Source organism: Mustelus asterias, chromosome 12 (assembly GCF_964213995.1).
Source record: "Mustelus asterias chromosome 12, sMusAst1.hap1.1, whole genome shotgun sequence".
NCBI lineage: Eukaryota > Metazoa > Chordata > Chondrichthyes > Carcharhiniformes > Triakidae > Mustelus > Mustelus asterias.
Genome location: NC_135812.1, coordinates 21,243,428 through 21,257,029, shown reverse-complemented (window position 1 = coordinate 21,257,029; position 13,602 = coordinate 21,243,428). Strand labels below are relative to the sequence as shown.

General features: G+C 42.9%; 1 protein-coding gene across 1 annotated transcript in view; it reads right to left on the bottom strand.

The window, feature by feature from the left end:
- Window positions 1-12,470, bottom strand: part of acaca (acetyl-CoA carboxylase alpha) — a 267,266-nt gene extending 254,796 nt beyond the window's left edge. The window contains exons 1-2 of the mRNA XM_078224912.1: window positions 12,416-12,470; window positions 11,034-11,287 (exon numbers count right to left, since the gene is read on the bottom strand). Of these exons, the coding sequence (XP_078081038.1) occupies window positions 11,034-11,266 (233 nt within the window). The 5' untranslated portion in view covers window positions 11,267-11,287; window positions 12,416-12,470. The remainder of the gene's footprint in view (window positions 1-11,033; window positions 11,288-12,415) is intronic.
- Window positions 12,471-13,602: the final 1,132 nt, after the last annotated feature.

The window sequence follows — 13,602 nt, the reverse complement described above, 5'->3', positions numbered from 1 at the left end:
ACTGCCCAGTTGTCTAGGTAAACTGGATCATGCACTGGCTAACAATGTGTTTACTCTGAACAGAGCAGTCAATGTTGAAAATGGTACGAGAAGTGGTAAATGAGGCAACAAACTATTTCTGCGAATATGAACTCTAAATGCATTTACAGGGGTGAAATTATATCTGCGTAATTAAAAAGTTAGCGTCAATTACAACATACTTGTCATTCAATTTGAATTGTTCACTTTTTGAAAACTTCTACTGCGCTGCTTCATTTAAATTGGTAACCAATGGCAGTTACCAGTTCATTTTAAGACGGAACTGTCAATTCTACAGGCACAAATTCACTGTAGAACCTGAAGCTGGAAACTGAAATACATCTTCCCCCACCCAGCCGAATCCTTCAAAAAAATATATAACTGCAATGTATCAAAAAGAATTCCAAACAGGAATCAAGATTCTTAATTGATTGTCTACCAAATCAACAGTTTCTCAAAATATAATCTCTGCCTCAAGTCAATTAAGTTGTAGTACAGCAGTTGATTCACCTCGCTTTACTGTTGGGCAGACATCGCGGTGTGCTGAGCTAGACTGCAGCTCATTCATGCCAGAGAGGTTTCCAATTTGATTTGGACCCTGGAGTTCATTTATGCTAAAATGGGGCTCTAAAGAGAATGTCAATAGTTTTATCCCTTTATATTCACTATTTCAGTAAAACTGTCAAGAAGAGCTTATCCATAAAATATTACGGAAGAAAAATGCTTTGAAGTCATCTGTTTCCCTCTGATAGTTAAGAATCTTATCAACATACTCCGGTTGTTCTCACTGACGGGCTATCCTGGCTGAAAGGAAAGATCCTTTTGTTCAATTGGGTCTATTGACATCCTGCTGGGTTTTTTTTCAAATAAACACACCAATGAAACCAGTGCTTCCACATCCATAGGAAAATCGAAAACAATTCACAGGTTTAAAAAAAAAACTTTTTAATTGGAGCCTGGGATGTTGAACATCCCTGAATCTAATGGTCAGGCAATATCACAAATACAGCACCATCCCTGGCAGGATAGGTCATTTCTGGGTGTATGTAAAATTAACCAATGGCAGTTACCAGTCAGTGGCTCAACAAAACTGAAAACAAATCCAGACTGGATTGCCAGTAATAACCAGCCTCGGCCTCCGTAAGAAATGGACAGGACGCCGGCTGCAAATCATTGAGCAGCAAATTCTCCTGAAAGCACATATACACACACGTATAAACTCCCAACAGGGTGAGATCAGATGGCTATTTGAAGATTAATAATGGCTGCTACGACCAGCTTAAACATGGTTCCATTTTAGCAGCAGAATAATGCATTGTGCGTGACATGACGTAATGCTCCTGTCATTATAAAATACAGCTCACTACCCACAAGAAATGCCACAGAAAATGTGGCAATACTAATTGAAAGCTTGGTTGAAGGTGTAAAAGGCGAAGAATGGGCCTGTGGGTTTACACAAGAGATATCAAATATGAAAGTATGTACAGCATCCCACTACAGAATGAAAATAGGGAAAACAGGATTTTGCCATGGCGGGAAATTGGGTATGCTTGCACCTTGTAGAGAAAGTGAATTTGGCATTCAAAATAATGCTGAGACAGCTTAGAAAGGGAGTAACACATGTATGCTGGGGTGAATTTGAAATGGTTTGTCGCTTTGGGGAATCCAGAATCTTAATGATTTTATTCAGTAAAAATCTGATCTGGATAAAATATTTCATGTGGAAGATTATAAGCATATGGAATGCACATACCCCTGTCACAGATACCAACATAAATGAGCATTCATAAAGGGAAACGGATACTTACTTGGAAAATACATATTAAAAGAGATCTGGAGAATTGGATTTAAACAGATAGATTTGTCCTAGCAGAGAAGGCCCAATTAAACAAATGACCACCTCCTAATACACAGTTCTATTCCTAACAGCTTTTAAAATCTTTATGATATATACTTTTTTTAAAACACCCATTTTTGTACCTCCCTCAAATGTTGCAACCCGCTGCCGGTCTACAGCCATGTGCCCACTTCTCGTACGATAAGATAGGAACTGTGTTTTATTGGAGGATAATCTGCTCAGGTGACAGAAAGCAATAGCTCTCCAGAAACAGACACTATTTCACCAGGACAGAGATTACCCAGCGCCAAAGGCAACAAGTAGGTTCAAGGCTCTTTAAAGGTTATACTGAACAGACAACCTTTATTGTGCAACACACTTGTAGCTACCTATTGCTGCATCTCTTACCACAGCACAAATCGAAGGACAAGGAGGGAATGTTTACATTTGTCATAGTCACATAGAATGTCATTTGTGACTTTGATAAGAACAATTTTGGTACTGTGTCAGCAGCTAGGAACTAGTTTCCCGAATTAGGCTGGAGACAAAGGATAATGTCCTAAAAGGTTTCACTCATAATGCAGAAACTTCTGCTGGAACTATTAACACGCTGTATATATGTAAATAATGGAGTAGCTCATACAAATCTCAACCCTTGGCCAAAAAGATTCCTTCATTTTTCATACATCTCATGTATACGTCAACCTTGACTTTTGGCCTAAAATCCAAACTCTTTGCACTAACTATCCATTTGCTGCTGAAGTCAAACTCACCCTGATGCAAATCCATTCATGGAAAGGTACACCATTGAAGAGAGCTGTTCAACTCATCGTGTTTGCACACATAAACACATGCTGTCAGGATGACCACCTCACTAGTACTTGCTGCAATCCAGCCAATCCCACCCTCTAATATAGCAGCATGGTATCATGGAGGAGCGGCAGATACACAATCCAGTTCAAACTTATTGCAGAGCACAAGCTTGGGTTTCCTCCGGGTGCTCCGGCTTCCTCCCACAGTCAAAAGATGTGCAGGTTAGGTTGATTGGCCATGCTAAAATTGCCCCTTAGTGTCCTGAGATGTGTAGGTTAGAGGGATTAGTGGGTAAATATGAAGGGACATGGGGGTAGGGCCTGGGTGGGATTGTGGTTGGTGCAGATTCGATGGGCCAAATGGCCTCTTTCTGCACTTAGGGTTTCTATGGTTCTAAGTTACAGAATTCAAGATATTGGAGGGGAACATTAGAGTATGGAGGAAGCTCTCTGCTCAGATTAGGCAAATGTCCAAGAATAAATGCGCTACCAGAGGAAAACCTAGCGTGTGGCAGCAGTTGAAAAATGAGGTAGCAAAATAAGTCAATGAAAATCTGCCAGAATGGACTCTGTTTCTCGAGGACATGGCCAGATCTTCACACTGAAACAAGCATGAAAATTAGGCATTGCAGGTCTCAAAGCCAGCTCTGGATGGTGTGCCAGGTTTAAGAGAAACAGTTTTGTACTGCGACAGAAGACCAAGATTTCACAGTGCCCCCTGGCAAAACTTAATGGCAGGGTCATCATATTTCAGCGGTTTATAATCAAACATGGACAAAAACTTGGATTCAGATTGGTCTGCATTTTGACATGGCAGCCAATAAAATGGGGAACAAAGTTGGAGAGAGTTAATGAAGACAACTGGTTGAGAAAAAAACTGAATGAAGTTGTACAACTGGCTTGCGTATTTGATAAATATAATGAATTTATTGTACACAAATGAATGCGCATCTCCATGGAGGTTATTATTTATTAATAAAAATTCAATAATAAAAATACCATTTGGCTCTTTTTGCAGTGGGGGTTGGCAGGAACAGTTTCTGACCCAACAACTCTGCGATATACGGGAAGGGGGTTTCAACCTCTCAAAAATATTACTCGGATAAAAGTCAACCGCCTACTTCTCAGCTAACAATTAAGTCTTAGGAATTCATGAGTATATATGGTAATTGGGCTCAGTTATAAATGTCCCAGACAGCACGTTGACACGCATCAAGATTTACCTAGAAAAATAATGACAACCAGAGCAAGGCACTGGATGAGAGAACCAGCACCTCTGACTGAATTTACTGAAGGTGGGGAGAACGTTAGCAAAATAATTTGGCAAAAAACAAACAGGACTTCAAATTGAAATCAACTGAAGTCTGCATAAGGTGCAGTGTTCCTTGCAAAAATGTCTCATAAATTTGTACAGGTTTAAACCATATCCTCTGTTCTAATAAAGTGGCTCAGAGGTCATGACAGTCTTCAGTTGCATCAGAGTTCAGCAAACATCCAGAGCTTTCAGAGACAGATCAGATGATCAGACAGTGCATCCCATTTCCAAACAGATGGTCTGAAGCAAAGATTAGGCTTGGCCTGAAATAACCTCTGCTGGCTACTTTTAAATACAAACTCACATTACAGTTGCATGTCACACAACTGATTAGCCAGAGACAGGTCATGATTGCAGCACATCTAACTTATTGATTCAACTGAGGAAAAGTGTCGCTGATTACTCCATTGTGCCATGCAATCGCAGGAAGGAGATTGAGCAACAGAAGGTCTGAAAACTACAAAGTAGTGAAAATGCCAGACATCCATTATTCTATTGGGGACTGGCATAAGAAGGTCTTGTGGCACAATGGAAAGCATCCCTGCCTCTAGGTCAGAAACTCCAGGTTCAAGTCCCACTCAAGAGTCAATTACTAGGGGGCATAGGTTTAAGTGGCGAGGGGCAAGGTTTAAAGGAGATGTACGAGGCAAGTTTTTTTTACACAGAGGGTGGTGGGTGCCTGAACTCGCTGCCAGGAGAGGCAGTGGAAGCAGATACGATAGTGAGTTTTAAGGGGCGTCTGGACAAATGCATGAATAGGATGGGAATAGAGGGATATGGTCCCCAGAAGGGTAGGGGGTTTTAGTTCAGTCAGGCAGCATGGTCAGTGCAGGCTTGGAGGGCCAAAGGGCCTGTTCCAGTGCTGTAATTTTCTTTGTTCCAGGACAAGGCAAGCTCATAATGCAGTCAAACAGCTTGATGATGAACTGGTAAATCCTTCCAACACACACAGGCGGTAAGAGTGGGAGAGATTCCTCATAAACCATATAATGGAAAGACATTGAAGCCTCTACTATCATTAACCATAGCTTCAGGCTGCAACATGCATGCAAAAATATATGTTGCCACAGCAACTCGAACTCCTTGGGGGTGGGCAGTTGAGTTGGTTGGCTGGAGGGCTGGTGTGGACCAGGTTGATGCCAACAGTACAGAGTTTGATCTCCGTCCTGGCTGGGGTGGACTCAGGACCTGTCTGTGGTGGAGACTGCGGCATTGTGATTCAGATCTGCCTGCAGGCAAATAACTCAAGAAAAATAGCATAATGAGGGCAAAGAAAGTGAGGAATTCAAACAAATACCTACAAGAGAACTTTCTTGAGCTCCCAGTCCAGAGAGGAAAGAAGCAGTGATAGACCCACCTCTGGGGAATGAAATGGGGCAAGTAGAGTAGCCATGATGTGGATTTGCCGGCGTCGGACTGGGGTGGACACAGTAAGTAGTCTCACAACACCAGGTTAAAGTCCAACAGGTTTATTGGTAGCACTGCTCCTTCATCATGTGAATGCAGGATTTGTTTCACAAACAGGACATATATGGACACAAACTCAATTACAAGTAGAATGGAAGTGTATTTGGGAAACAGCGATCTTAATATCAGATTTGGAATAGGTTATGAAAATGCACATGGTGCAATCAAGTTCAAACATATTTAACTGGAGGAGGAATAACTTTGAACCACAGGAAAGGGACCCTGCCCAAGTGGGTTAGAATCAAAAGATGGAATGCAAAACAGTAAATTACCAATGGGAGACCTTCAAAAAGGAGCTGATTCAGTACAAAGTAGACACATTCCCAGAAGGGGGAAAAGGAACATCATTAGAAGCTAGAGTTCCTAAAGATATAGAAATTAAAATGAAACAGTAAAAGGAGGCTTACGACAAATGGACAACCATATTTCAGTAGAGAACTTGAATCCTCCTTTAGGAAGAAGGTGCAAAGTACTCATTTAATACCTTAGTCATGCCCTCTGCTGAATATTAAACTTAAGTGGTTAAAATAAGGAAATAAAGGGGCAAAGGAGAGTGCCTCCTTTGAGAATGATCTGGGGGCTAAAGTTAAAAATGGGTACCCAAAAGTGTTTTATAAACTACCTTTTTATTAATTGTGTGTTTAAGGAAAAATGAGGCAATTAAGAGACCAAACATATCATCTTGTGGAAGCAGAAGGCATGTCTTAAGTACTAATGTGTAATCTGCATTTGTCTTCACAAGAAAAGAGGATGCTGACAATGTAACTTGAAGGAAGAAGGCAGTAATGATATGAGAGGATAAAAATAAATGGACTTAAAACTTGGCAGTCCTTCTCCAGTCCAAATGGGATGCATCCTCAATAACTATGGGTAGTAAAGATGGAAACTGTAGAGGCTCCAGCCACACACTTCCAAAACACCTCGATTGTGGAATTGGTGCCAGGGTTGAAAATGTTACACCTCCATTTAATGAAAAGGAATCAGATAAACCAGCAACCGTATTTCTGGAGACAAAATGAATGAATTTAGAAAAGTATAGGCTAATAATGAAAATCAGCATCAATTTCTTGGAGAAACTGTGTTTGACTAATGTCAGTTATCTGAAATAAACAGAAACTAGAAGCAGGAGTAGGCCATTTGGCCCTTCAAGCCTGTTCTCCCATTCATTTTGATCATCAAATTCAATATCCTGATCCACCCTTCCCCCATATCCCTTATCCCGAGAACTTTATCTAATTTCTTCTTGAAATCAGACAACGCTTTGGCCTCAACAACTTTGTGGGAGTGAATTCACCACTCTCTAAACATTTGACCTTAAAACACAGGGAATAGACACTTTATTTTTTTTAAATTGACTTTCTTCTTCTTCTTCATGTCTAAAAAAGTGACCTCCTTCTTTTGTCAACAGTCATGAAACTACACAAGGCCCTGAAAGCTAGCCTGCATGTGTGGATGAGGTATTAAAACACGATAAATCTGTCCTGTGCATTAATGTACATCATTATCCAAATAATTGAAACAACTAGTTCACAAGGCAGGTTTCTCAGCTTCGGAGTGGAATTCCAAACAATGAGTATGGGAAAAACCCATTCTATTACAAGGATATGGGTGAAACGTGACCACCAATGGCAAGGTTATCAGAGACTATTTGTGAGGACAGTAAAAACAGATACTACAGTCACATGACAGAATCAGGTTTTTGATCAGGGACATTTCATTAGACATCTTTGGGAATTGCAGCAGAAGGAGAAACAGATCAGTAAAGAAACACGACCCTGCCTAAAAGTGATTCAGAGGCACACAATCTAGGCTGGCCTTTTACCTACCTATTTGAAGAACTCAAGCAGGTTTACACGGCAGCGTTTGCCTGCCTCATTACTGGGGTGAAGCCAGAGAAATCTGTTGCCCTCTTTTTAGGTCAAACCAAATAAACAAACTCAGATTAAGTCAGGACAAAGTAAAAGGGGCAGCTCCCCAAAAAGGAGGGGGAACAGCCCGAACAGAAATCAAAGTACAAAGGAAACTTAAAAACATCAAATTAAAATGTGATTGTTAGGGTCGATAACGCACCCCGGGCGCGGAAGGCGTCAACCGCGCCCATGGACACTGCATGCTCCCTCTCCAGGGACACCCGGCCGCGAACGTAGCCGCGGTAGAGGGGAAGACAGTCAGGATGGACGGCCCCCTCGATTGCCCGCTGCCTGGACCGGTAAATAGCGCGTTTTGCCAGGCCCAGGAGCAGTTTCACGAGGAGGTCGCCATCCCGACCCTCCCCTCTCCGCACCGGGTGAGCAATAAGTCACTGTTCAATCAGCCTTCATAACCTTTCATCCACCATTTTTTCAATGAACCAAAAAGGAAGCACAGGCCGCAACACTTCAAGGCTTTATCTCAATAGAAGCACGTGTGATAGTGAATCTTTGGATGTTTAAAGTCTAAGTGCATGTTACCTGTTTTGATAGTGTGTGTTGGGGTGAGGTTGCACCTGTCAGTATTTTCTCAATAGCCCATAAGACCATAAGATATAGGAGCAGAATTAGGCCCATCGAGTCTGCTCCGCCATTTGATCACATCTTGATATGTTTCACAAATCCATGCTCCCGCCCTTTGCCCCATACCCTTTGATCCCCTTACCAATCAAAAACTTATCATAGAATCCCTACTATGCAAAAGGAGACCATTTGGCCCATCGAGCCTGCACCGACAACAATTCATCCAGGCCCAATTGCCATAAGCCCACATATTTACGCTGCTATCCCAGACAGTGACCCGAGGCCGGAATTGAACCCAGGTCCCTGGTGTTGCGAGACAGCAGTGCTAACCACTGTGCCACCCGTCAATGTGTTTAAGGAAAGATGGGGCAAGATGTCTTAAATACACTCAATGACTTGGCCTCCACAACCTTTTGTGCCAATGAATTCCACAGATTCACTACCCTCTGGCCGAAGAAATTCCTCCTCATCTCAGTTCTAAAGGGTCACCCCTTTACTCTGAGGCTGTGCCCTCTGATCCTAGTCTCTCCTACTAACAGGAACATCTCCATTTCCACTCTATCCAGGCCTTTCAGTATTCTGTAAGTTTCAATGAGATCCCGATCCCCCCCCTCCCCCTCATCTTTCTAAACTCCATCGAGTACAGACTCAGAGTCCTCAAACGCTCATACGTCAAGCCTTTCATTCCCAGGATCATTCTCATGAACCTCCTCTGGACCCTCTCCAAAACCAGTACGTCCTTTCTTAGATACAGGGCCAATAATTGCTCACAATATTCCAAATGTGGTCTGACCAGAGCCTTTTAAAGCCTCAACAGTACGTCCCTGCTTTTGTATTCTTGTCCTCTCAAAATGAATGCTAACATTGCATTTGCCTTCCTAACTCCCAACTCAACCTGCAAGTTAACCTTAAGAATCCTGAACTTGGACTCCCAAGTCCCTTTGCGCTTCCAATTTCTGAACTCTCCCCATTTAGAAAATAGTCTACGCCTCTACTCTTCCTACTAAAGTGCATAACCTCACATGTTCCCACATTGTATTCCATCTGCTACTTCTTTGCCCACTCTCCTAACATGTCCAAGTCCTTGTGCAGCCTCCTCAATACTACCTGTTCCTCCATCTATCTTTGTATCATCTGCAATATTAACCACAGCCTTAAGTTCCTTCATCTAGATCATTCATATATAAAGCGAAAACTTATGGTCCCATCACTGACCCCTGCCGAACACCACTAGTGACCAGCTGCCATCCTGAAAAGGACTCCTTTATCCCCCACTCTCTGCCTTCTGCCAGTCAGCTAATCTTCTATCCATGCTCGTGCCTGGCCTCTAATACATGGGCTCTTATCTTATTTAGCAGCCTCCTGCGTGGCACCTTGTCAAAGGCTTTCTGGAAATCCAAGTAGATAATGTCAACTGGGTCTCCTTTGTCTAACCTGCTCATTACCTCCTCAAAGAATTCTAACAGATTTGTCAGGCATGACCTCCCCTTGACGAAACCATGCTGACTTTGTCCTATTTTACCATGCACTTCAAGTACTCCGAAATCTCATCCTTAATAATGGACTCTAAAATCTTACCAACCACCGAGGTCAGGCTAACCAGCTTGTCTTTTGCCTCCCTCCCTTCTTAAACAAGGGTGTTACATTAGCGATTTTCGAGTCGTCTAGGACCCTCCCTGACTCCAGTGATTCCTGAAAGATCACTACTAATGCCTCCACAATCTCTTCAGCTATCTCCTTCGGAACTCTGGGATAGTCCATCTGATCCAGGTGATTTATCCACCTTCAAATCTTTCAGCTTCCCTAGCACCTTCGCCTCAGTAATGGACACCACACTCACCTCTGCCCCTGCCTCCTCCATGTTATTTCATTCTATGATAATGAGATGATACATCAGGAAATAAATGCTGGTCTTTCCTCTCGTGTTTCATGATGCTTTCTTCCATTCTCTGTCTAGGATCTGGCACAGACTTTATTGTAGGCAATTAGCAGCTCTGCTATTAACCATTCTGCTCTGAACAACTAAGTAAAGAAATGCAGCATAATTGATGCAAGATAAAAAGATCCGTGCAAACATTTCCTGGATCACTCCCAAGAAACACAGTAAAATGTCACAATGTATAACTTTAATTACAGAGAGTTTAGATACTGAACATTATCATTTATTCCTATCTATTTCATGTTTCCAGTAATTTTGCTTCCTGCTACACAGACCACACTCCCAACATTGCACCTCCCCACTGCCTTGCTAACTCGTCTCTCTTCCTTCTGAACAGTGAAACTCTTAAACCAGTTCAAGGATGGCCACAAGCTCTGGTATTTTATTCAAGTGGTGATGCAGTATGGCAAATGAACATCAGCAGTCATTTCGGTGGATTCAAGCTAAGCCCAACCAAAATTTACTTCATATTTATACATGTGCATGCAATTAAGCACACACTTAACATTAGGTTTTGCACCACCACTCACGCCGAGGTCAGCTAACTCAGCACAGATCAGTGTCAGCAGCTGTAACAGCCCAGCAACCCCAGTGAGGTAAACTGGAATGTCAAGGAAAAGTCCTGAAATCAGATGGAAGCAGACAAAGCAGCTTATCTAAAATTCTGCTTGGAAGATAGGCTGGTGAGCAGGTCAAGGAAAGTTTAAAGTTTATTAGTGTCGCCAAGTAGGCTTACATTAACACTACAACGAAGTTACTGTGAAAATCCCTAGTCGCCACACACTGACGCAGTGTTTAGCAATGCACCTAAACCAGCACGTCTTTCGGAATGTGGGAGGAAACCCACGCAGATACGGGGAGAACATGCAGACTCCACACAGATAGTAACCCAAGCTGGGAACCGAACACGGGTCCCTGGCGCTGTGAGGCAGCAATGCTAACCACTGTACCCCCAAGCCGATGCCTTTCACAAGGAGATGGAGAAAGAAGAAAACTACAAGCTCTTAACTCCCAAAACCATGATTACCGTAGCTGACTGCCAGCATAGGCAAAGATAGACAAGGCACGGTGACGCAATACCATGTCTGAGATCAAAATGGAGCGACACATCTTCTTACATAAACAGCAAGATTAATACTCAGTCTAAAATTACCTCATCTGTAGAGAAACACCATCATGGCTCAGACCCAGGTCAGACAAGCTGTCAGAGTTTACAGATGAGGGCGATAGCGATCGCTCCTTGTCTTCCAAAATATCTGATTTGCTGCTGTTCATTCCTATCTCATCCTCCGAGTTGTCCTCTGACACAGAGCCGATGATGAATTTGGAATGCTGGCCGATTGGCTGCAGCTCAGGAAGCTTGGCTGCTGGATCCTGATTCGACATCGCTGCTCCAGACAATCAGCACTGCAGAGAAAGCAACCACAGCTGAATCAAAAAGAGAAATAAAATTTGGGGCAACCCAAGAGACTGACGGTCGATTTATTGCCAAATGAGACTTGAGCAAGAATCTTTGGCCATGGTCCTATCTTTCCATTGCTCTGCCCTTCTGCGATTCAGATTTGCAAGAATGTACAGAGTGTGCAATTCTGTAACTCCCACTAATCAGCCATGGATCTTCTGCTAGAAAAAAAACTTGCATCTCAAAGCATAAATGGACAAAAACAGACACTGATTTAAAGAAAATAGGAGGAGTGAATAAAGGGATTTCTGAAAGAGGTGCGTGTCTAAAGCAAGTTTTCAACAAAGGAAGAAAAAGGGCTTGGGGGAAAGTTTGTGTACAGTATGCAGTCAGCTGGAGGCACATTCAACAATAGTGGGATGAAGAGAGGAGCATTGCAAGCAAGGCCAGTGGAAAGTGAACAGTTTGGGGGTTGGATTGGTGGGGTGAATATCGATTAAGATAGGGAGAAAAACAATAGCTAATTGACCTACTGCCTCGGAAGAGGCAGGGGACAAATACAAAATCTTTTTCCACTCCATCCAACATCCTGTGACTCTGCTAAAACTTATATGTTGTGTGACTGCTCTCTCCCCTCATCAGCAATCTACTGAAACTCGCAGCTTATACTTGCACAGAAAAAGTTGGTACATATTGTTTGGAAGTGTTACTCTTGCCAAAATTCACTGGCCACTGAATACTGACAGTGAAGCTTTCAATCAGATCTCTCCCTTTGCAGCTCGGCAGCTGTTTCTCTTGCACACAAAATTACCCTGGGGACTGCCTTAAAGATGCCATACAAGTGCAAGTTGTTCTTGCCAAGTCAATTAGTTGCTGCAAAGTCAGTTTGATGGACATTTGGAAATGTGTTTGCGCCAAGCTTGATTCTTCAAAAAGGTGTATTTACTATCTATGAATCACACAGGCATGAGGGGTTCTTAGTCTGATAGATGTCAAACAAGGCAATAGTGGGGAGATCACAAATAGCCAATTCCTCTGGGTTACTTTAGCACATACTCCACTAATTGTTATATTGTTCTCCCTAGAGGAAGTCTACCTGAAAGGCCACATGGATGAGGTTTAAAAATGCTTACTGTGGTAATATTCCATGGTGAGGGAATCGATGCTTTCAGAAAAGAGGTGGAGTACTATACAAGAGATAGAAGGATTAAAATCAAGAATGAGAAAAACAATTATATATCAGTTACTGCTGCCAAGGAAAGAGACACATTTGGCTGGTAGCAATGTTGGAAAATTTTACTGCCCAGGCAGCAAAAAGTTCTCCCACGGTCACATTATAAAACACATTATGTATAATTAAACACAATTTTTAATGGCTGGTAGTGAGATAATCACAACAATGCTGGCCCTCTCAACATGGTCACAACTCATTCGATTCATGACCTCAGGTTGTGTGCACATTATCTGGTCAGTCTCACTTTACTGACGGCCATGGAGGAATTATAAACTTTGTAGGTACAGTCCCACAATATTGATCCACCTGGGAATAAGGTGCAAGTCTTGCTGGAAATAATGCAGCTCAGCAAACGCATCCAGCATCTCAAAAACTAGAAGTAGGCAGTAGGCCACTTGGCCCTTCGAGCCTGCCTCCCCATTCATTTTGATCATGAATGATCATCGAATTCAATATCCTGATCCCTCCCTTATCCCAAGAATTATATCTAATTGCTTCTTGAAATCAGACAACTACCTCACTACTTCCTGTGGTAGTGAATTCCACACCTTCACCACTCTCTGGTGAAGAAATTTCTCCTCGCCTCTCAGTCCAAAAAGTATTACCCCTTATCCTCAACTATGATCCCCAGTTCTGGACCCCCCCCAAACAAAAACCCTCAGGAACATTCTTTCTGAATCCACCCTGTCTACATCCTGCAAAAGGTGAAGCAGCTTATTTGAAAGCAATTATGGCAACAACCTCAGTGGCTGATTGTAATCATGCTTGGCACCTATGTGTTGGGCCAGGGACAGGTAACGCCTTGAGAATCCATCAACACCCATTAGCTGTATAGCAGCTCCCACGTGTCTTGGTGAAGGGGAACCATTTTCAGTGCTACAACGGTGGCCGAATTGACCCTGGTGTCCCAAGCAGAGGGTCCCTCGGTAGGTAACTAGGGAGCGGGGGGGGGGGGGGGGGGGAATGTGAACAAACAGCCTCCTCAGCTCCAGGGACCAGGAAGCTGGCTGTCCTCAAGAGGGCATCCCTCACCCCTGGGCTCCAGGGTAAGCCTGGCTGGCCTCCCTCTGTCTGGGGAGCTGGGTG